Source organism: Nyctereutes procyonoides, unplaced genomic scaffold (assembly GCF_905146905.1).
Source record: "Nyctereutes procyonoides isolate TBG_1078 unplaced genomic scaffold, NYPRO_anot_genome, whole genome shotgun sequence".
NCBI classification, from domain to species: domain Eukaryota; kingdom Metazoa; phylum Chordata; class Mammalia; order Carnivora; family Canidae; genus Nyctereutes; species Nyctereutes procyonoides.
In genome coordinates, this window is record NW_026575133.1 from 1,094,343 (window position 1) to 1,119,075 (window position 24,733).

General features: G+C 36.6%; 1 protein-coding gene across 1 annotated transcript in view; it reads left to right on the forward strand.

The window, feature by feature from the left end:
- HELLS (helicase, lymphoid specific) overlaps positions 1 to 24,733 on the forward strand; it is a 43,677-nt gene that overhangs the window by 10,637 nt on the left and 8,307 nt on the right. Inside the window, exons 5-19 of the mRNA XM_055300252.1 lie at positions 2,681 to 2,717; positions 2,800 to 2,864; positions 5,960 to 6,001; positions 10,187 to 10,411; positions 10,956 to 11,138; positions 11,788 to 11,931; positions 15,097 to 15,293; positions 15,496 to 15,592; positions 17,370 to 17,531; positions 18,848 to 18,987; positions 19,070 to 19,208; positions 20,628 to 20,711; positions 20,793 to 20,912; positions 23,049 to 23,165; positions 23,711 to 23,870. Coding sequence (XP_055156227.1) covers positions 2,681 to 2,717; positions 2,800 to 2,864; positions 5,960 to 6,001; positions 10,187 to 10,411; positions 10,956 to 11,138; positions 11,788 to 11,931; positions 15,097 to 15,293; positions 15,496 to 15,592; positions 17,370 to 17,531; positions 18,848 to 18,987; positions 19,070 to 19,208; positions 20,628 to 20,711; positions 20,793 to 20,912; positions 23,049 to 23,165; positions 23,711 to 23,870 — 1,912 coding nt within the window. The remainder of the gene's footprint in view (positions 1 to 2,680; positions 2,718 to 2,799; positions 2,865 to 5,959; positions 6,002 to 10,186; positions 10,412 to 10,955; positions 11,139 to 11,787; positions 11,932 to 15,096; positions 15,294 to 15,495; positions 15,593 to 17,369; positions 17,532 to 18,847; positions 18,988 to 19,069; positions 19,209 to 20,627; positions 20,712 to 20,792; positions 20,913 to 23,048; positions 23,166 to 23,710; positions 23,871 to 24,733) is intronic.

The window sequence follows — 24,733 nt, forward strand, 5'->3', positions numbered from 1 at the left end:
ATTCTTTCCTCCTTAATGCTTCCAACTTCATCATGTCAGCTTGGATCCATAATAATATAAATTTGTGTCTTGTGAATAGCTGCAGCAATGGAGCCAAAATTGGAGCAGATTAGGCATATCTCCTAATAACGTTTCAGATAATAGAGGATTCATTTAGGGATACCCTGAATTTTAGATACATATGGTCTTTTGGGGTAAATTTATTTTTAACATGAGGCTGTTTAATGTCATATTGATGGGAATTGTATAAGGAACAGTTGTACTAGTGAAAAGAGAAATAATAAAAGCAACATTTATTGAGTACTTATTGTGTCATGTATTCTAAGCTTTATGTTTATTTTTTATTTTTTTAAGTAAGCTCAACACCTGGTGTGGGGCTTGAACTCAAGACCCTGAGATCAAGAGTCACATGCTCTACTGACTGAGCTAGCCAGGTGCCTCAACATTTTTTTTCTTTTTTGGGGAGGGGTAAATTTTCTTTTTTTTTTTTTTTTTTTTTTTTTAGATTTTCTTTATTCATGAGAGAGACACACAGAGAGAGAGAGGCACAGACACAGGTAGAGGGAGAAGCAGGCTCCATGCAGGGAGCCTGACATGGGACTCGATCCTGGGTTTCCAGGATCATACCCTGGGCCGGAAGGCAGGCGCCAAACCGCTGAGCCACCCGGGCTGCCCTGGGTGGGTAAATTTTCAAACCTCTTTTAGGTAGAGGTAATGTTTTTATACCTATTTTACATATAAAAAAGCTGATGCAAAAAGTATGATCCATCCTCATCATTCACAGATTTCATATTTTTCTCTTAGCCTACTTGCTGAAGTTTATTTGCAGTTCCAAAATCAGTATTTGGGTTTTCATGGTCACTCAACAGGCATGCGCCTTGTGCAGAATGGGAAAAATTTGAATCTCTAACACACATTCCCAACCAAAGATAAAGTGGTGCTCTGCTTTTCTTAAGCTGTTACACTGTAAACAAATGCCCTTTTCATGGTTTATTTAATGTCATGATTTTTGCATTTTTGTGGGTATTGTTGATTTTGCTGTTAAAACCACCCTTGGCCACATGGTACTGAATTGTCAGCTAGTGTTTCTGATGGAAGGAGACTGTGATGTGCCTTATGGAGAAAATGTTAGCTAAGCTTCCTTCAGGCTGTTAGCTCTGAGTTCAGTGTTAATCAACATGTATATAAAATGTCCTTAAGTAACAACACATATAAAATGGGGTTATGTCTTCATCAGTGATGAAGTGCCCAGGAGGTTGCTGGAACTAAGCTTGTGTTTCTCCTTGAAGCAGTGATTCAGTATTCACTAATCCAGTATTCTTAGTTATCATATAGAACAGAATGAGAATTGACTATAACTTGCTGAAAGTCACTTATTCAATAAATAGTAATGCTGAGTTGGTTTCTGACCTTACATTTCTTTACTAACCTGACTTTATCAGGTAATATCAAGATGCCAACAAGAGTACCTTTAAGTCCACTTGATTCTTTAGAGTGCTTAGTGTTGATAATTAGAGTACAAGTAGATAATTTTGTAATAAAAAGTTATTGAAAACTGCTAATATTTGACTCAGTTGTTAATTCCAGGGACTTATTTGGGGTTTTTGTTTTTGTTTTTTTAAGATTTTATTTATTCATGAGAGACACACAGAGGCAGAGACATAGGCAGAGGGAAAAGCAGGCTCCATGTGGGGAGCCCGATGTGGGACTCAATCCAGGGTCTCCAGGATCCACCTGAGCCAAAGGCAGATGCTCAACCACTGAGCCACCCAGGTGTCCCTTATTTTGGGTTTTTGAAGAATATATACTTATAATTTTACTTGCTTAATCATTTACTCCCTACTTTTCAACCTATAGGTTTAATCCATTGTTCACTTTTGTCTAGCTAACTTTTTATACCAGGGTTTTGTTTTTTCCCACCTGCTATATTCTAAAGGTGTCAACCATTAAGTTCTGCCTATTCTGTCTCACCAGTCCCTTTTGCTATTTTATATTTTTAATCCTCTAACTTTTAACTTTGTTTTAAAATTTATCTTCTTGGGGCACCTGGCTGGCTTAGTCAGTTGCTAGAGCACATGACTCTTGATTTCAGGTTGTGAGTTTGAGCCCCATATGTTGGTGTAGGATTTACATTTAAAAAAAAATAAAATTTACTTCTGTTGTTTTGATTTCTCATACATATTTTCTCCCTATTCTTGAGCTTCTTTACCAACTCTCATTTTGAAACTGTTTTTGAACATCTCTTTCCTGTATTTCCCCTCACTAATATTTTTAAATCAGTATTCTCTTTTATTTCTGCTTTCAGTTTTATTTAACTTAAAAATTTTACTGAAAATGAGTAGTCCCATACCATACGCATTGAATATCTTCAGCATAAACCTACAGTTACAGAAGATAACACATGGTAGTTTCAGAATAAAAACGCCTTCTATGTTTAATTTGGAAATCTCTCAAATGGGAAAAAATTGAGGAAAGTAGAGTCGTCCAGAGAAAGGAATATGGTTATAAAGAAATTCTAGTGGGGAAATGTGAAAAAAGATGACATGTTGGTAAGAATAATAGTAAAGAGTTGTGGATGTGGCTCAACTGCAAAGAACTTTTAACATTTACTTAGTGTCTTCTAATATGTAATACCATAGAAGACCTTAGAAAAATAATATCCTAAATTCTTGTTTTATAGGGTAAAAATTCCATTGGCGCTAGTGAGGAAAATCCAGGTAAACTTCCTTGTTCTACTTTTGAAGAATATGTTTATATTTTTATTTTTATTGCTATTAAAAAAATGAAATTTTTTTATAGTTATGAGAAAGAAGAGAGGAAGAGAAGATGAATCCTACAGTATTGCAGAGGTCATGTCAAAAGAGGTAAAAATAAAGTGGAGTAAGCACATAAGATTCACTGTTGAGTAAAACCTGTTGAAGATTTTGAACTGTATTAAAGCTGTGTGAATTGCTGTCAATCAGCTTTTCAGTCTGTAAGAGCTTATTTCAGGGAAGAAAATGGCACCATCTTCCTGTTAAGAGAACATGAGCTTGGCCTAATTAATTTCTTAAAACTTCAAGACCTGATATTGAGGGGATCCCTGGTGGCTCAGCAGTTTGGCGCCTGCCTTCGGCCCAGGGCGTGATCCTAGAGCCCTGGGATCAAGTCCCACGTTGGGCTCCCTGCATGGAGCCTGCTTCTCCCTCTGCCTGTGTCTCTCTCTGCCTCTCCCTCCCTCTCCCTCTCTCTCTCTCTCTCTCTCTCTCTCTCTCTCTCTCTCTCTCTCTCATGAATAAATAAATAAAATCTTTAAAATAAAAAAAAAAAAGACCTTATATTGAGAACTTTGTTCTTGTTCCTTGTTGAGGACCTTTAGGGAACTGAAATCATATAGTCCTTTTTATTTTAAATATTTTAAAGATTCTGTTTATTTGAGAGTACAAGCTAGAGAGAGAAGAAGTAGAAGGAGCCCGACCTGAGGCTCAATCCCAGGACTTTGGGATCATGACCTGAGCTGAATGCAGACGCTTAACTGACTGAGCCACCCAGTCACTCCCATATAGTCACTTAAAAAAACAGATCCTTTTTTACCTTCTTACTTAATAACTCATAAAATGGAAATTAAAAAGCAGGTTCAGTTATAACAGACCTTAAGTATTATTTTTTTTTAAGATTTTATTTATTTATTCTTGAGAGACACAGAGAAAGAGATACAGGCAGAGGGAGAAGCAGGCTCCTCATGCTGAGCCTGATGTGGGACTTGATCCCAGGGCCCTGGGATCACATCCTCAGCCAAAGGCAGATGCTCAACCACTGAGCCACCCAGGTGCCCTGAGACCGTAAATATTCTTTAAGCATATTTTAATATGTTACATTCTTAAATTTAACAAAATTCTAACTACATTTTTCTTTAACTTGAAATTCAAACTGTTAAAATCTTCATAAAGTATAAAATAAGAAATTTCACATAATACTTTTAAGGATGCACTCTGATATTTTCTTTCTTTTTTTTTTTCTTCTTTCATTTAAAAATGATGGTCAGGACCCATTTAATTGAATATGAAACAGCATGCAATTTGAAAAACACTGTTATTTAAGTATTATTTAGATTTATTGAAATATAGCCTGTCATCCAGCTGTTAATTTATCAAATATTGGTAGCATATCAGCTGTAGGCAGACTTTGTCCTAACATGCAGAAGATCAGTTGATCAAGAAAAGTAGACAGTGTCTTTCCTTAACTTCCATTCAGTGAGAAATCTATAGAAGTAAATAGTCCATTATAAATTGGATGCTGTCAAGCCTATAAAAGGATTCTAAACTCAGGCACTAGGTTCATAAAATTTTTATCTAGAAGGTGGCATCTGAATTGTGACTTGAGGGGAAAAGCAAAATCATCTAAAGGTTGGCCAGAGTTAATAGGGAAATAGTAAGATACAGGGAAGATAATAGTGAAGTGTTCTAGGAAGAGAAAAGACTTCTTTGACAGACGTCCAGAGGCAGGAGAAATCCGGACAAGTTCAAAAAACTTAAAAATACATTTTTGTTTCTAGTTTGTATTGTAAATGAAAAGGTGGTGAAGAATGAAAACTATAGAGGTAAACAAGGTCAGGAGTTTAGTTAAAGGGTTTAATTTTTAACAGTATTTCATAGATGGTATTATGTTTATCTTTTGATTCATTCACACTGTATTTTTTTTTTTTAAATTCATGAGAGACAGGCAGAGACAGGCAGAAGGAGAAGCAGGCTCAATGCAGGGAGCCTGATGTAGGACTCAATCCTGGGACTCCAGGGTCACTCCCTGAGCCAAAGGCAGATGCTTAACTGCTAAGGCACCCAGGTGTCCCACACATTGTTTTTCAAAAATGTTGAGCTTAGCTAGTCATTTATTTTTGCTTAGTTTAAAAGACTACTCTCCTGTCAGTTCCTTGTATTCCTTCAGCCTTAGGGTATGAATATATGTACCTACAAGTACTTTACATACACACATGAAACACATGTAAGCATGTACATTATGTGTATGTCAGCCACTTAACTGATGTGTTCCATTATTCTATGCATCTTAAATTCAAGAAACTTTGAATATCTACCATTTCATCCCCTTTGTCCTCTGCATGTGCTATTCTCTGCTTGAAACATACCCTATCTTTAATGATTATGCCCTAATGATAACTTTTTCAGATAATTTGATACAATACTCGCCTAATTCATCAAGTGGCACTCAGGTATTGCTTGTCTTCCTACCCTTAGGATTTATTAGGTACTTCAAAATCAGAGTACTTTTATTCTGTGTTTTTAATTTATTTGTCTCTGCCTTTTGCTTTGCTCAAGATTGCAAACTCAGATGTCTGTACACAGAGGCGTAAAGTGGGCTAGAGTTGAGACTATAATACATTTGGAAGTGATTCCTTAAATACCAGGAGTAGCCACAACTTAGACTCTAGAGCCGGGGTTAGAAAACCTTTTCTGTGAAGAGCTGGATAGTTTTTGGTTTTGAATAGTTTAGTGGGTGACTACTCAAAAGGTGAACTTTGCCGTTGTAGCCTGAGAGCAGTCATAGACAAATTAAGCAGATATGCTCAACTTTGTTCTACTTAAATTTTTATTTACAAAAACAGGCTGCCACCTGGAGTTGGTCTACAGGCTAGAGTTTGCCAAACCCTGTAGTAGAGGACTACTGATATGTGTGAATTTGGACTTAAGTCTCTTCAGATAAGCTTTGGCTTAAAAAATTAAAAAAACCTGGAACATTTAGGAAATATCCCAATTTTTAAGTGTTGCTAATTAATGCATAGTTTTATAAGACACTACAGCCTTAATTTTGCCTGAGGTCCACCAGTTTGAGTCCTCTGTATTTTAATTACCTTGAGAGCCTTATCCCCATTTCCTGGCATGAATTTAGAATAAATGTTTATTTAGTAAATAAATGAATGAACTATATACATTGATACTTTATTTCTGTTTTCTTGATGTTCTAGGAAATTTTGTCTGTGGCTAAAAAAAATAAAAAGGAGAATGAGGTAAGAGATTTATGAGAGATATTAAATGTAGGAGCCATGTTTGTTTCCCTGATTATTAGCTCCTTTAATCTCCAGGGTACATTTATTTCTTTTAAAGATTTTATTTGAGAGAGACAGTGTGTGCATGAGCCGAGGATCAAGGGGGTGGGAGAGGGTGAAGGAGAAGCAGATTCCCCACTAAGCAGAGACCCCAGACATGGGGCTCAGTCCCAGGACCCTGGGATCATGACCTGAACCCAAGGTGACTGAGCCACCCAGGCACCCTACTAGTGTACACTTTTTTCTCGGCAGGTACTTTATTTCTTAACCTTAAAAAATTTTACTTTTTATCCTATCATATTTCTTCCTTATGTATCAACTTAAGGTGTTCTGTTGTATGTTTCTTAATGTGTAAATACTAGTTTATAGATCCTTGAGAGTTTAACTGGTAATGCAAGTGTCTGTAACTATGTGCATTCCATATGTATATATTCCACAGCTTGTGGAAACTCTGAAAGATGCCTTAATCTTGTTTCTGACATTAAATATTGTCTTTGGATCTTTTTGGGAAGGCTTCTCACCCCACCCTCATTTTATGTGGAGAAGTTCCTTGTTACCTGAGTAATCACTATCCAAGTTCCTTTAGTTACAAGATTTCTTTGGGAAGCAGAAACAATTGTAACATGAAAATGTTCACCAGGGGATATAGCAATTAACTTGCTTATCTAAGATTAATAATAGGCTTTTGGGAAAATTGATGACATGATTATAAAATGAGAGATACTCTGTTTACCCATCATAATTTTGACCAAAATTTACATCTTATATATAAGTGCATTGATATTTATTCTTTGTTCAGTATAAGAATTAGTTTATGATAATTAACAGATCATTATAACTCAACAATATTAAATGTAAATGAGATTAAACATATTTTTTTAAAGATTTCATTTATTTATTAATGAGAGACAGAGAAAGAGGCAGAGACATAGGCAGAGGGAGAAGCAGACTCTCCAAGAGCCTGATGTGGGACTCTATCCCAGACCCTGGGATCACACTGAGTCAAAGGCAGACACTCAACTGCTGAGCCACCCAGGTGTCCCTAAGCATGTATTTTTAAAATATTCAGTTGTATTTTTTAAAGATAGAGCTTCAGTCTCATTTCCCGTGATTTGCTATGAAATTTTGACCATTTTATAATATGCAGTGAGTAAATGTATACAATGCTTGTGTTAATTCTGATGAATTTTGATAAATAAATACATCTGTGTAACTATCACCCAAATCAAGATTTAGAACGTTTTCATATGGTAGAGGGATCCCTTCTATCCTTTGCCAGTCATTTCTCCCACCACCAAACCTAGAGGCAACTGCTTTTTGACTTCTGTCACAGACCAGTTTTGCCCAATTTTTTAACTTTGATTACAGACTAGTTATACAAGTAAAATCTAAATATGTAGTCTTTTATTTCCTGTTACTTTTTACTCAACATAGTTGATATTCATTTATATTGTTGTTTATTACTAGTTTTTTTTTAAATCGCTGAGTAGAATCCCATTGAATGAATATTATAATTTCTTTATCCATTTTCTGGATAGGTATTTGAGTTGTTTCCAGTTTGTGACTTATGAATAAGACTTCCATGATAATTTGTGTGCAAGTCAGTGTGGACATGCTTTCATGTTCTTGGTTGTATACCTAGGAATGGAATTGCTGGGTCATATCATAAATGTATGTTTAACTTTATAAGAAAATACAGATCTTTTCTTAAACACAGCATTTCACTCTTTAACAGCAATATACAAAAGTTTCTGTTGATATTATTCCTAGCATTTCACTTAGTCTTTTATTTAGCCTTTTTACTGAATGTGAATGAATCTTGTATGGTTTTATTTTGTGTTTTCGTAATTACTAATGATGTAAAGCATATTTTCATCCTCTTAATGGCTGTGTGTTTTCTTTTATACAGTTTATAGAAGTTTCTATTGATATCTTTTATTATTGATATAGGAGTTCTTTATATAATGTATAGGTTTTTTTGTTTTTTTTCAAAGATTTTATTTATTTATTCATGAGAGACACAGAGAGAGAAAGAGAGGCAGAGACATAGGCAGAGGGAGAAGCAGGCACCATCCAGGGAGCCCGATGTTGGACTCCGTCCCGGGACTCTGGGATCATGCCCTGAGCTGACGGCAGACACTCAAACGCTGAGCCACCCAGGTGTCCTGTATAGGTTTTTTGTCAGATTTATGTACTGTACTTTCTTTTGTGGCTTGTCTACTCATTTTCTTTTTTTTTTTTTTAATTTTTATTTATTTATGATAGTCACACAGAGAGAGAGAGAGGCAGAGACATAGGCAGAGGGAGAAGCAGGCTCCATGCACTGGGAGCCCGACGTGGGATTTGATCCCGGGTCTCCAGGATCATGCCCTGGGCCAAAGGCAGGCGCTAAACCGCTGCGCCACCCAGGGATCCCTGTCTACTCATTTTCTTAACGGTATCTTCTAGTAGGCAGAACTTTTAGGTGTTTCGTTTGTTTTTTTGTTTTTGTTTTGATAGAGTGTGAGTGAGAGAGCGTAGCAGAGAAAAGGGCAGAGGGAGAGGGAGAAGCATACTCCCTAAGCGGGGAGCCCCAAAGTGAGGCTTGATCCCAGGTCACCAGGAGTCACTTAACCCACTGAGCCACCCAGGCACCCCAGAACTTTCATTCAAGTTTTATACTAGCTCAGTTTATCATTCCCCCACCCTGGCCTTTGGTGGTTAGAGCGTTTTTGTCTTTTATAATAAATTTTTGCCTATCGTGAGGTTATTAGTATTCTTTTTTTTTTAAGATTTTATTTATTTATTCATGAGAGACACACACACACACAGAGAGGCAGAGACACAGGCAGAGGGAGAAGCAGGCTCCATGCAGGGAGCCTGACGTGGGACTCAATCCTGAGTCTCCAGGATCACACCCCAGGCTGCAGGCGGCACCAAACCGCCACGCCACCGGGGCTGCCCTCTATTTTCTTCTAAAAGCTTTACAGCTCTGGTTTTGATGTTTGGCATGCTCATCACTGATTACTTTTATGTATGGAATAGTGAAACTCAGGTTTGTAATTTTCCAGTTGAATATCTAGTGGCATTATTTTGGGTATTTCTCATTTATAAGACTTTCCCATCTCAATTGACTCAATCCTCATGTTCACATTCTTAATATAGGGCTGTGGACATCGCTAACCAATAAAATCTGTCATTGGTCATAGGTTGGTAATGAGTCCCTGCAGATAAGTTGATACTCAAGTGTGATGTAGTGAGTTCTTTTTTTAAAATTTTCTTTTTTTTTTTTTTTTTAATTTTATTTACTTATGATAGTCATACAGAGAGAGAGAGAGGCAGAGACATAGGCAGAGGGAGAAGCAGGCTCCATGCACCGGGAGCCCGATGTGGGATTTGATCCCGGGTCTCGAGGATCGCGCCCTGGGCCAAAGGCAGGCGCCAAACCGCTGCGCCACCCAGGGATCCCTCAAGTGTGATGTAGTGAGTTCTTATACTTCACTTAATTTCCCCCTTTCCTGCAATGAAAGTAATTATTTAGATGGAAGTAAATGTTTCTGTTTCCTTGAAAGGAAAATTTTTTTCATTTCTGTTTTTTACATTCATTATTCATTATCTTTGCTTTGGGTGAAAGAACTTACTATTAAGAAAATAGTTTATTAATAAATTCTTTTTTTCATTTTATTTTATTTTTAATTTTTATTTATTTATGATAGTCACACAGAGAGAGAGAGAGAGGCAGAGACACAGGCAGAGAGAGAAACAGGCTCCATGCACCGGGAGCCCGACGTGGGATTCGATCCCAGGTCTCCACGATCACACCCTGGGCCAAAGGCAGGCGCCAAACCACTGTGCCACCCAGGGATCCCTAATAATTTCTTGAGTAGCTAATTTTAGAGGTTTGGATGGGAGGTAAAATTATAAAGATCATTTCAATAGTGTGTACCTGTAATCTGAAAGAGTTATTTTCAGATTTTTTTTCCAATGGCTTTACACTTGTGAGAGAATGGGGGTAACTGTCTCTTAGGTTTTCTTCCACAAATGGTTTTATTTCTCCATATTTGATTAATGGATTATTGGACTAGGTAAATTTTGATTAAGTTTTCTGATAAATAGAAGGTAACAGCATTATGTATCAAACTTCTAATTAAGCGTGTTTCTTTACAGAAAGAAAGCTCCTCTTCTAATCTCTGTGTAGAAGACCTTCAGAAAAACAAAGATTCAAATAGTATAATTAAAGATAGATTGTCTCAAACAGTTAGGCAGAACACTAAATTCTTTTTTGACCCAGTTCGGAAATGTAATGGACAGCCAGTACCCTTTCAACAACCAAAACACTTCACAGGAGGAGTGATGCGATGGTACCAAGTGGAAGGCATGGAATGGCTTAGGGTAATGAATTCTTAATTTTAATACAAGATACTGGTTCATTTCTGCATAATAACCTATTAATGTGCTGTAGCACAACTTGAGTTGTTCCAAGTTTCTTTTTTTTAAGATTTTATTTACTTATTTGACAGAGCACAAGCAGGGAGAGCTGCAGGCAGAGGCAGAGGGAGAGGGAGAAGTAGGCTCTCCGCGGAGCAGAGAGCCCAACATGGCACTTGATCCCAGGATCGGCATCATGACCTGAGCCAAAGGCGGACACTTAACTGACTTAGCCACCCAGGCACCCCTCAAGTTTCATTATTAAATGTGAAACTTTTGTGTGTAGATACTTTCTAATTTATCTACACTAAATTTTATTCAAGTGTTTTATTCAAGTCTGCCAGCACTTTTATGGCTTTGATAATCAACTTCCCACAATTGTTATTGTAACAATGAATGTCAGTCTTACCATAATTACCATCTTTGAGTAAAAAGAAGAAATAAACTATTGCTATTCCAACAGGTGTTTATATCAGAATTTAAATACATTGTGTATTATTTTGTCCAGATGCTTTGGGAAAATGGAATTAATGGCATTTTAGCAGATGAAATGGGATTGGGGAAGACAGTTCAATGCATTGCTACAATCGCATTGATGATTCAGAGAGGAGTACCTGGACCTTTTCTTGTATGTGGCCCTTTGTCTACACTTCCTAACTGGATGGCTGAATTCCAGAGGTTTACACCAGATGTAAGCTGTGTTTCCTTTTGTTAACTATATTCTAGTTTCACATATTTTATTTTGTTGCCTCAATTGTAGAATTGTTACTATAATTATATGGTTTCTGCATTACAGAAACACTATATCTTGAGGATTTTTTTTTAAGTTTATTTAAGTAATCTATACACTCAGGATGGGGCTTAAAGTCATGACCTCAAGATCAAGAGTTGCGTGCTCCTCTGACTGAGCCAGCCAGGCACCTGTACTTGAGTTATTTTTCAAATTTTAGCAAAATCCACATTATGTGTATATGGAAGAATAGGTATTAGTAATCTCAAATATTTGCCAAATATATCCCTGGATCATTTTCAGTGCATTGGATAATTTCATTCACTTAAGACTGAACTTAAAGAGAAATTATTTCTCTTTCTATGGTGTTTTCCTTCCATTTATACGTATCATCTTAGCCATATCCTTGCCTTACACCTGATTTGTTTTTATGGCTTGTTTTCTCTTACAGTAGTAGAATATTAGAGGGAATTGACTCATTTTGCTATAGACAGAGCTAAGATTAAATTATCTTTTTCTTTCTCCTAAATGATTAATTGTATATTTTCCAAATTGTTGATATTTGCATTTTGTTCTAAAGTTTGTTATAAATCAATATAAAATCTTTTAGATTCCTACTATGTTGTATCATGGGACCCAGCAGGAACGTCGAAAATTGGTAAAGAATATTCACAAGCGAAAAGGGACACTGCAGATTCATCCTGTGGTAATTACTTCATTTGAAATAGCCATGAGAGACCGAAATGCATTACAGGTACGATTGGTTTCTATTAAACTCTTAGTAATCCATAAACCACATTTTTCTTAGTTCATAGCACTTTCTTAGCATCCAATAAGCATTTGTGTAATTTTTTTTTCTGATGAAAGCAATAGATTGTGTTCTACAGATTCTTCTAGAAACCATAAGTTTATATTAATAGATTGAGGAGAAGATTGTAGTCTCTAACAAGAATTTAAAAAGTTGATGGCACTTGACCTATAGGTATAATATCAGCTAGGCATAAATCTAATCTGAGTATGTTACAGATATCTGACTTATGTTTTAAGTATATAGAACTTGTCCATTTAATTTTAATTAAGTAAGAATAGAATATATGAAGACAAGTTATTTTTATACTACTTCTGGATATATGGCATACCTGTTTTTTGTGTGTGCCATAGCTACTTATTTATCAGTGCCCACATTACAAAATAGTTGGAAAGTTAACCTTTGCTCATTGCCTCTCTGTTGTTTTTTCCCCCCTGTTCATTTTTTGATATTTGCACTTTTCTATTACTGTTCCACCTATATCACATATAGGTTCTTTACTAATTTCTTTTTCCTTCCTCTGGTTGGTATATCATATTTTACTTGTGTGCTAGTGGAAATTTGGAATATGAATTGCAATTGTGTTATTTCATAGTAAAAGCAGTATACACTGCATGTAGGAAAAAGCATACAGACTTCAAAGCAATTCTGAGAATGCTGCTGCTGTATTAAATATTTTTATTACTATATAGATATAATTGATACATTGTGTCTTGAAACTTCAGTTTTCTACTAAATAATATAACATGAAGATATAATTATTTTGACCTCCCTACCCCACTCATATTGGAACAGATAAACTTTCTTATCAATTCCATTTGCTAGTGGCTAGAATTTTTGTAATTCTCCCTTTCACTGAACTTAGGATATCATTTTTTTAGATGTTATTTATTTATTTATTTGACAGATAAGAGAGAGCCAGAGAGCACAAGGAATGGCAGAGGTAGAGGGATAAGCAGACTTCCCCCTTAGCAGGGAACCCGATGTGGGGCTTAATCCCAGGACCCTGTGATCATGACCTGAGCCAAAGGCAGATACTTAACTGGCTGAGCCACCCATGTGCCCCTTAGGATATCATTTTAAGGATCTTCACTTTCAGGGTGCAGGGCTCCTATTTATTGCTGAGTGGCAGCAGAAATATCTGTTAATAAATCATTTTTCAGAACCCTCATTATTTCTGTTGCATTGGGTTTTCTCTTTGCATTCGTATATTCATTTATATTTGTTTGGCTTTTTTATGGTAGATGTGTCATAGTGAGAGGTTTATTCAGGTTATTTGGTATTACCAGCAAAAGAAATCTCAAGTTGTTTTTCTTTTTAAAAAGTCAGTATTGGGGCAGCCCCGGTGGCGCAGCGGTTTAGCGCTACCTGCAGCCTGGGGTGTGATCCTGGAGACCCAGGATCAGGTCCCACATCGGGCTCCCTACATGGAGCCTGCTTCTCCCTCTGCCTGTGTCTCTGCCTGCCTTTCTCTCTCTGCGTCTGAATAAATAAAAAATTAAAAATTAAAAAAAAAAAGAACACAAGGAAGAAGTGTTGACGAGTATGTTTTCTACATACTTGTTTAAAAAAAAATAAAAAGTCAGTATTATGTTAAAAAAAACTTTTTCTGCTATAAATGTAGTAAAGTGAAATGCAAAAAATGCCCCATTCATACTCTTCCCCCAATCTGCCAATCCTATTCTCCGAGGATACCTACTTGGAGATGAACTTTATGCTTGCCTGATCAAGATAAAAGAGAAAGTACAGATAATAAAAATAAGATTTTTTTGTCATTTTTGCTTTTTCTACAGGGTTTTTTTTTTTCTCCTTTGATATTATAATGCTCTGAATAAGATTGTGGTTTTGTTGTTTTTACTTTTTTTTTTTTTTACCAGGTTTTGAAAAATGAAAAATTAAAATAATTTTGGACCACCCAGGTGACTTAGCAGTTTAGCGCTGCCTTCAGCCCAGGGCCTGATTCTGGAGACCCAGGATCGAGTCCCGCGTTGGGCTCCCTGCATGGAGTCTGCTTCTCCTTCTGCCTGTGTTTTTGCCCCTCTCTCTCTCTCTCTCTCTCTCTGTGTGTGTGTGTGTCATGATAAATAAATAAAATCTTTTTTAAAAATTAAAATAATTTTTATGATATCTTAATGAAAATAGATGGGTGGCTTTCTGTGAGGATAGAAATTACTAAAACTGCCTCCAGATGAAAGGGAAATGCTAAACAAACCCATAGTTATGTAAGAAATGGAGAACACCTTGAGAGTGTCAATTTCAGATGTAGGCCTCAAGAATGAAAATTCTCTTAATTTTTCAGAGCATGTGGAACATGCTATAAATATAAAAAGTTTTTAGTTCTTTTTTAGGAATTTAGTATAACACTAATTAAAACCTGACAAAGCATTACACAGGGGAAACTCAGACTGCTGGTTTTGTTTTTTGTTTCATTGTTTTTAAGATTTATTTATTTTCTGAGAGAGAATGAGAGAGAGCACAAGTGGGAGGGATAGAGTAAGAAGGAAAGAGAATCCCAAGCAGACTCCACACTTGAGTGCAAAGGCCAATGCGTGGCTCAGTCTCATGACCCTGAGATCACAATCTAAACCAATATCAAATTGGACACTTAACAAACTGCACTCCCCAGGCCAACTGAAGACCTCTTTGACTAAAGAATGTGAATTAAAAATTTTTTAATAAATAAAAGTAAAATAAGTAATCTAAAAGTAGATGGATATTAATTAGACATAGCCAACTGAGGCCTATTTTTTTTTAAGATTTTATTTATTTATTCATGAGAGATGCAAAGGGAGAAGCAGGCTCCACGCAGGGAGCCCGATATGAGACTCGATCCCGGGACTCCAGGATCGCGCCTCGGGCCAAAGGCAGGCGTTAAACCACTAAGCCACCCAGGGATCTCCTGAGGTCTATTTTAGAAACACAGGTATACATCAGTTTTAGGGAATTTATTTAGCCTTTTAATAGATCAGAGGAAAATAAGATCATCTCAGTAGATACAGAAATGCCATTTGATAAAGTTACACATCCATCCCTGGTTTTATTTTTAGAATTGTTTTTAGGAAAAATTGTGAGATCATCATTTTAAAGTTTTTCCCTAAATTCCTTTTCTAGCACTGCTATTGGAAATACTTAATAGTAGATGAAGGACACAGGATTAAAAACATGAAATGCCGTCTAATCAGGGAGTTAAAACGATTCAATGCAGATAACAAGCTTCTTTTGACTGGTACTCCCTTGCAAAACAATTTGTCAGAACTTTGGTCATTGCTAAACTTTTTGTTGCCAGATGTATTTGATGACTTAAAAAGGTAGGTAAGCCAATTATTTAACTATTTTCTATACCTCTTTCTAACCTACTCAAACCTGTGCTCTTAGTTAGAATTAACTCCTTTCTTCTAGGTAGTTGGATTAAAATGATAGCTTTTTGGCAAGTTCTATTGACATCAATTATATGTCAATATAATTGATTTATGTGATAGGTTAACGTGTAATCATTTTTTTCTCTTACAGCTTTGAATCTTGGTTTGATATCACTAGTCTTTCTGAAACTGCTGAAGATATTATTGCTAAAGAAAGAGAACAGAATGTATTACATATGCTGCACCAGGTTATGACTTTGTCTTACTCTTCTTAATGTGGACTCCTAGAATAAAAAAGGAACCCCCTAGATTAATGAACCTCTCAGATTTACTTTCTCCCTTGCGTTTCCCCTACCCTCAGAAGTCATTTTATAACAGACCTCAAAGTACTTTTCAAAATTTTGTCCTTTTCATGTAGATGCCTTTTATCCCTGTGGTTATTCATAGGTTTATCAGCCAAAAAATGAGTGTTTTTTACCCAGTGTTTGCCAGTAATATTTGAGTAATTCACTTCCTTGCATGAGCCATATTTTTTCCCTGCAGTCTTCACCCATCCTTCTTCTTGACTTTAGACAAACATAATCCAACCAAGATCTAGTCATTTTCATATGTGAGCCTAAAAACTTCTCAATTGTGCTTTGACAGTTGTATTCAAAATCCATTATAATTTTTTTCTTTAAAGTTTACATATTCATGATAAAAATGTGAAATAGTTCAAAAATGGCAAGTAAAAATAAAATCCCAAATCATACTTTCCCTACCAAATCATTCGTATTTTTTTCCCTGATAATTGGTGTATTTGTTTCTGGGCTCCTATTTACAGATTTTTTTTTTCTTTCTTAAACTGCTAGTAATTCCTCTCTGTCACTGGTAAGGTCTCTCTGTGCTTGGCTCTATACCTGTGGAGTATTTAAGTACAAAGCCCTAAAATGAATTTTCTTTATGTAAGTCAGTTATCAATTTATATTTCAAGGTAAGGTTATAAAGGATATACAATTAAAAGTTAACTCTTGTTTCTGTGTTTATAAATGTGAAAATTACATGTCCTCACACAACAGTAAGATGAATAAAAGTAATTTTAAGCTTGAAGTTTTAGAACTTCTAGTTTGTTGTATTTTGGAGCCCAACATGGGGCTTGAACTCAAGACCCTGAGATGAAGATCTGAGCTAAAATCGAAGTCGGATGCTTAAGCAGTTGAGCTACCCAGGCGCCCCTGAAGTTTAAGAACCCCTGGAAGGAAACTCATTTCTTTTTATTTATTTTTTATTTTTTTAATTTTTATTTATTTATGATAGTCACATAGAATGAGAGAGAGGGGCAGAGACACAGGCAGAGGGAGAAGCAGGCTCCATGCACCGGGAGCCCAACGTGGGATTCGATCCCGGGTCACCAGGATCGTGCCCTGGGCCAAAGGCAGGCGCTAAACCACTGCGCCACCCAGGGATCCCAGGAAACTCATTTCTACATCCATTTCTACATTAACAAATCCATATGTGTTAGGTTTTTTGTTTGTTTGTTTTTTAAAGATTTTACTTATTCATAAGAGACCCACACACAGAGAGAGAGGCAGAGAAGCAGGCTCCATGTAGGGAACCCGATGCAGGACCTGATCCCGGGACACCAGGATCACGCCCTGATTCGAAGGCAGGCACTCAACTGCTGAGTCATCCAGACATCCTGGTGTGTTAGTTTTCTACTAGTCCAAAACCTCACTTTAAATGCTGTGGGTTGTAACTTTAATCCTAAGAGGCATTAATGTCATCTTTCTACTTTTTCAAATATTCAAGATATATTAGAGTTTCTGAAAACTTGGTATATTTTGAAATGTTTTGGATAAAAAAACTATGAGTTTGTCATGTGGTCTGGTCTGAAGAAATTTCAAGAAGATATTTTATCTCTCCTTTCAAAACTTAATAGTATTTATAAAGGAAAAAAGAGAAGGGACAAAGAGGTATGTGGAGAGAGTATTCCCTGAAAGCATAAGAATGCTTAACATTCACATTTTATTTATGTTTAAATTTTAGATTCTAACACCTTTCTTACTGAGAAGACTAAAATCTGATGTTGCTCTTGAAGTTCCTCCTAAACGAGAAGTAGTTGTTTATGCACCACTTTCAAAGAAACAAGAGATCTTTTATACGGCCATTGTGAACCGTACAATTGCAAACATGTTTGGATGCAGTGAGGTAGAGTGTAGATTTGAAATAAACTATAAATAACAGTTGGCATTGGAAATTTCATGGTTGATTTTAATCTTAGTGCTTATCACCTCTTTTTAGGACTTGTAGAGGGTAACTAGTTCTAACTAGCATATAAAGCATAAGTTGAATAACAAAAATTGTCACCTAGTAATTCTGTGATCCTACTAAAATTCAGTTGATGGCTCATGCATTAATTGCTTTATTAATTAATTTATTAATTGCTTTATCTGGAATGTTTGTTAAAATTTGTTATTGTGTCCTAGATTAACCCTGATCATGCTTTTTGGGGATGGACTTGGAAATATATTTGAACAAGCACATAGTATATACTAAGAGTTTTCTCAGCTAGACCAGTCTCCCCTCCACGTACATAATCCCTTTATAGGAAGTGATTCATCTCCAAAAAATTTAATAGAATACCTTATTTGAAAGAACAACCTTCTTTAGTCACCCACCATATTGTAAAAGATTAAAGTGGAATATGATTATCTTAAAACTAAAGTTTAGAAGACCTTTATTTTATTTTTTTAAGATTTTATTTATTCATGAGAGACACACAGAGAGAGAGAGGCAGAGACACAGGCAGAGGGAGAAGCAGGCTCCATGCAAGGAGCCTGACGTGGGACTCGATTCCGGGTCTCCAGGATCACAACCTGGACCGAAGGTGGCGGTAAACCGCTGAGCCACTGGGGCTGCCCTAGAAGACCTTTAAATTATGTTTAAATGTCTAGATTTTTTACTGTATGCCATGAACCTATTTCTTTTCAAAACATTAGTGTCTCTATACATTTCTGTTTTGTACAACTATTAAATTCTCTTCCCCAATTTTTATTATAATTAAAGGGAGGATATGTCTTTTTAGCTACTAGAACTTTATAATTGTTACTTAATATGAGGAATTTCATTGCAGTGTTAAAGCCAAAGAAATACTCTCTAACGCAAATATGTGGAGTCCCTTAATTTAGCCCTAAGTTATTAAATTTCTTTATATAAGTTCAAAACAGTTACATCATCCTTAATTTTTTCTGCGGATATATGAAAGCATTTACTCTAATTCTCTGATAACTGTCGTAAGCATTAAAATAATTCGACTTCACATGACATTTGCACTTGGCCAAAATTTATAGATTCTTGATTTTGTGCCTTTGGAAATCACTAAACTTGATGATGAAAGACAATTATTTTTTTCCTTATGTCTAAAAACATTTGCACATCAAAGAAATTACAACCCGCTTTGTAGATGTTTAGAATTTAAGGGTATAGCTTCTTAAACATACATTCCTTTTTAAATTCACTTTTAGAAAGAAACCGTTGAGCTAAGTCCCACTGGACGACCAAGACGGCGAGCCAGAAAGTCAATAAATTACAGCAAAATAGATGATTTCCCTAATGAATTGGAAAAATTGATCAGTCAAATGCAGCCAGAAGTAGACCGAGAAAGGTGTGAGTTTGAAATAAATTTAAGTATTCTTTAAACTGATCCTTTTTGTCTTTCTCACATTCATCGATTATGTTTTTGGTAGAGCTGTTGTGGAAACAAATATCCCTGTGGAATCTGAAGTTAATCTGAAACTGCAGAATATAATGATGCTCCTTCGTAAGTGTTGTAATCATCCATATTTGATTGAATACCCTATAGACCCAGTCACACAGGAGTTTAAGGTGAATACCATTTAATAGTGTACTGTTCTGATTTCTGTAATTCATTCTTCGTCTCTCTCTTTACCACCCTCCCTTTCTCCCTCACCTCAAATAAGTTAATAAATATTTAAAAAAAGAATAAACTTCGACATCTGTGCAGTAAGTTTAAACTTACAGTTCTCCTATTATAAAATAGCCTTTCAGGGGCACCTGGGTGGCTCAGTTGGTGAGGCATCTGCCTTTGGCTCAGGTCCTGATCATGGCGTCCTGGGATTGAGCCCAGTGCCAGGCTCTCTGCTCAGTGAGGAGTCTTCCTCTTCTCTCTCTGCTCCTCTGCCCCCACTCATGTTCTCTCTCTCTCTCAAATAAATAAATAAAATCTTTTTATTTTTTAGATTTTATTTATTTATTCATGAGAGGCAGAGGGAGAAGCACACTCCCTATGAGGAGCCTGATGTGGGACTTGATCCTAGGACCCTGGGATCACGACCTGAGCGAAGGCAGACACTCCACCACTGAGCCACCCACGTGGCCCAAATAAAATTTTTTAAAAAAATAAAGCATTTGGGAGAGGAGCAGGGAGGATAAATCAAGGGGGGACTTAATTTGATTTCCATTTTTGTGAAGTCATTTATTTTTTTGAGAGAGTATGTGTGTGTAAACAGGAGAGGGGCAGAGGGAGAGAGAATCTTAAGCTGCCTCCATGCTCAGTGTGGAGCCCCATGTGGGGCTTGATCTTTGATCTCATGATTCTGAGATCATGACCTGAACTGAAATCAAGAGTTGGGTGCTTAACCGATTGAGCTGTCCAGGTGCCCTCAATTTTAAATTCTAGAGTGTGTCTTTCCTTTTTTTTTTTTTTTTAATTTTTTTTAATTTTTTATTTATTTATGATAGTCACAGAGAGAGAGAGAGAAAGGCAGGCAGAGACACAGGCAGAGGGAGAAGCAGGCTCCATGCACCGGGAGCCCGATATGGGATTCGATCCCGGGTCTCCAAGATCGCGCCCTGGGCCAAAGGCAGGCGCCAAACCGCTGCGCCACCCAGGGATCCCTAGAGTGTGTCTTTCCTTGAGAAAGAACTATCTTCTGATTTAAAAAGATCAAATAATGTCAATTTTTCTTTAAGATTTTATTTATTTATTCGTGAAACACGGAAAGAGAGGCAGAGACACAGGCAAAGGGAGAAGCAGGCTGCATGCAGGAAGCCTGATGTGTGGGACTTGATCCTAGAACCCCGGGATCACACCCTGAGTCAAAGGCAGACGCTAAACTGCTGAGCCACCCAGGCAGGCGTCCCTCAAATTTTTTTTTTTTTTAATTTAAAGTTTAATGGGGACTTGTCATTGAAAATGAACTATTTACCTGGATTTTATTTTGATAAAAGATTACTAGTAATTATTGTGACTGATTTTTCTGTTCTTCTTTGCCTGCTTTTAAGATTGATGAAGAATTGGTAACAAATTCTGGGAAATTCTTAATTTTGGATCGAATGCTGCCAGAACTAAAAGCCAGAGGTCACAAGGTGGTACTTTTGATTGGATTTTTGGTTGTTTAATTACCTCTTATTAATTGATACAGATACTATGATATATTTAAATTTCAGGTGCTGCTTTTTTCACAAATGACAAGAATGTTGGACATTTTGATGGATTATTGCCACTTCAGAAATTTCAACTTTAGCAGGCTTGATGGATCCATGTCTTATTCAGAGAGAGAAAAAAATGTAAGAGTGCTTACATCATACGTACCAAATTCTTTTTTGTAACTGTCTTGATTTCTAATGTAATGTTCAGAGTAGACCCTCAAATTAGCAGGGTCAAAAATATAAGCATTTTTATTTAGTAAGCCTTAATGTTTCTTAAATTATATGTATATTTTCTGGTCCAACTTGACTTAATATCCTACTTCACTACCACTGTAACTGTAAGGATATTGAGATAACCGGATCTTTTTTCTCCTGAGTTTGGCTCTTCCCTCTACTCCAACATTTCACTAGAAATTTAAATTCTATAGCAGTTGAAGAATTTTACAGGAACCACCTGTAAATCCACTGAGAACCTGCTGTTAGCTTATCCTATTCCTTTTTTGTCACATACATGTGATCAAGAATCAGTCCATTTCTGTATCTACTTAACATTTTATCTTTTGGGGGATATTTCAAAATAAATTATAGATGATACTTCTATTTCAGCATATTTTGTCTTTTGGGGTAAATTTTACATATCCTGAGGTGAATAAAGGAAAGTGTTTATTTTCTGAGTTTTAATGAATGTATTTATGTGTGACCCAAACTCCTATCAAGGTACAACAACTTAACATCAGCTCAGAAAGTTCTCTCAGGCAACCTACCTACCTACCCCATCTCCTGGGAAACCACTTGGGGTTTTTGTTGTTGTTCGGTCCTTAAGAAAAGATGACCTAGGCTTTAAAAAAAAAAAAAGTATTATTAAATATTATTCCTTAAACTTCCCTTGTGATGTGTGAGTTTTCTTTTTTAACAAAAATATCTTTTTTATTTTTTATTTATTTATTTATTTATTTATTTATTTATTTATTTATTTATTTATTTATTTATTTATATTCATGAGAGACCCAAAGAGGCAGAAACATAGGCAGAGGGAGAAGCAGGTCCCATGCAAGGAGACTGATGTGTGACTCGATCCCAGGTCTCCAGGATCCTGCCCTGGGCCTAAGGCGGCGCCAAATCACCAAGCCACCCGGGCTGCCCCTCCCCCCCCCTTTTTAAGAATTTATTTATTTATTTATTAGAGTGAAAGAGAACATAAGCAGGGGGAGCCGCAGAGGGGTGGATAAGTATCAGGCTCCCTCTGCAGGGAGCCAGTTGTGAGGCTCCACCCCAGGGTCAGAGATCATGACCTGAGCGTCCAGTAGACACTTGACCAACTAGGCCACACTAGTGCCCCAACAAAAATGTCCTTAATAAAAGAGGGGCTTGGAAAACAAATGAAATTAACCTAAGCAAAAGATGTTTATAAGCTAATTATTTGCTAGATCTGAATGATTGATTCAGTCTCCAGTAGATACACCTTTTAATTGTTATAACAAAATAATTTTCCTCTTTGGTTCTTTTGGTTAGCGTTAGTTCTGTTTTTATTTCTAATGCTCATTGCTATGATTTATTAGAGTGTGAAAGGATACAGGTTAAAATCAGCAAAAAGGGGCAGCTTGGGTGGCTCAATGGTTTAGCGCCACCTTCAGCCTAGGATGTGGTTCTGGAGTCCTGGGATCAAGTCCCACATCGGCCTCCCTGCACAGAGCCTGCTTCTCCCTCTGCCTGTGTCTCTGCCTCTCTGTCTTTCATGAATAAATAAATAAATGATCTTTAAAAAAAAATCAGCAAAAAGTCCACTCACATAGGGTGAAGTCTAGGAGAAACTAGATGTGAGTTTTCAGTGAGGTCGCATAGGCAGCATTTAATTCTCCCAGCAGCAGTTTGTAACTACACATGTGAAGTAAGCCAGAGAAGCTCATTGAGCCTTGGTGTGCAGGGTTTCCATTGAATGTTAGTCACATAGGCATTATGTATCTGTGTGACTGGGCTGAGTTACCCAGTCTCAAGGCCCTCTAAAGATCAAATTGATTAGAGTGCTTCCCCGGTTTACTGTCTTAACCTGGGCAGTAGGTATGCTTAGCGATTTTTTTTTTTTAATTTCATGGGAGGGGAGTCTGATAACTTTCTTTTTTTCAGCAAATTAGTCTTTTTCAACTTTCATGACTTCTGGGTTTTTCAGTATTTATTTACTCCATATTGAACGTGCTGTAGATACTGAAGAATTCATACTTAGTTTGAAGAATGCTGGTTATTCTTTACTTTTTTTTTTTTTTTCTCTGCTTTTAGATGCACAGCTTCAACACAGATCCAGATGTATTTATCTTCTTAGTGAGTACACGAGCTGGTGGCCTGGGCATTAATTTGACTGCAGCAGATACAGTTATCATTTATGATAGTGATTGGGTAAGTTGGAAGTATGGCAATATACTGTTATATTTCCATTCTGAACTTTTTATCTTTCAATGTGCATTTTGCAGTTTTATCTATTATCTTTCATTGTATGCTTTGCAGTTTTGTTTATCTGTTTTGAAAGGGTATCCCATCTTAAGACAAATCATTACCAAGTGCCCTGTATGTAAAGACTTGAACATATTTTATCATTGGAACCATTCTAGAAATCTAAAATGAGTTAGGAGACTTTAAAAGATTCGATTGGATCATGCATTTGCTTTACCCATTTAGTAGGAGTTTAAATAACTTTAATGTTAAACTGTTAAATATTGGGACCCCTGGGTGGCTCAGCGGTTGAACACCTGCCTTTGACTCAGGGCATGCTTCTGGAGTCCTGGGATCAAGTGCCGCATCAGGCTCCCTGCATGGAGCCTGCTTCTCCCTCTTTGTAGGTTTCTGCCTCTCTCTCTGTCTCTCATGAATAAATAAAATCTTTAAGATAATAATAAATAAACTGTTAAATATTATTAAATATTATTTTTCTCTATCACTTTAAGAATCCTCAGTCGGATCTTCAGGCCCAGGATAGATGTCATAGAATTGGTCAGACAAAGCCAGTTGTTGTATATCGTCTTGTCACAGCAAATACTATTGATCAGAAAATTGTGGAAAGAGCAGCTGCTAAAAGAAAACTGGAAAAGTTGATCATCCACAAAAGTAAATAATACTTTGTAGTACTTTTCTTATTTCAGTTGTCTGTTGTATATTGTGAGATTTCATTACTGTTATTTTCTTGTAATAGAAATTGGCACAACTTAGTGTAGGATTTAAAGAGTTAGTGAAGAGGTCGCTCAGTTAGGTCAGCATCTGACTCTCGATCTCAGCTCAGGTCTTGATCTTAGGGTCGTGAGTTAAAGTCCCATATTTGGCTCCATGCTGGGCCTGAAGTCTACTTAAAAAAAATAAATAGTGGGGAATTTACAGCTGTAAAGACCTATACTAGGTTTGTGTGACTAAAAACAGAAATGAAGAAAAAACTAATGGTAGTGTCTAGGTAAGGAGCAGAGGGGGCAGAGAAAACTCCAGGACATTTTCAAAGTGCTATATCTTAACCTCTGTCCTGGGGATTTGGCATGATGTTAATGCTTATTCTTGATAAGAGATTACCTGCCAAAAGACTTTACGAAGACTTCAAGCCACTTCTTACAAGTCCAATATATTAAATACTAAAAATACATTGAAGTAGCGCTATTAAAAACAAAATGTATTTACTTGGTTGAACTCACTTTTTCAAAAAATATTTGGCTCTAGAACATTCTTTTCATCATTTTAAACCTAGTATTTTTTAAATAGTGTGTTTTTGTTTTTGAAGATGGGGAGAGAGAGTTGCGGGGATAGACAAGGAGGGAGAGAGAAAATCTCAAGCAGGCTCCATGCCCAGCATGGACCCCACCCAGTGCAAGCCTTAGTCTCACAACCCTGAGATCATGACCTAGGCTGAAATCAAGAGCAATACTTAACCGACGGAGTCACCCAGGCACAAATACAGTGTTTATAAACTAGAAAAGATTCTGAGAAGT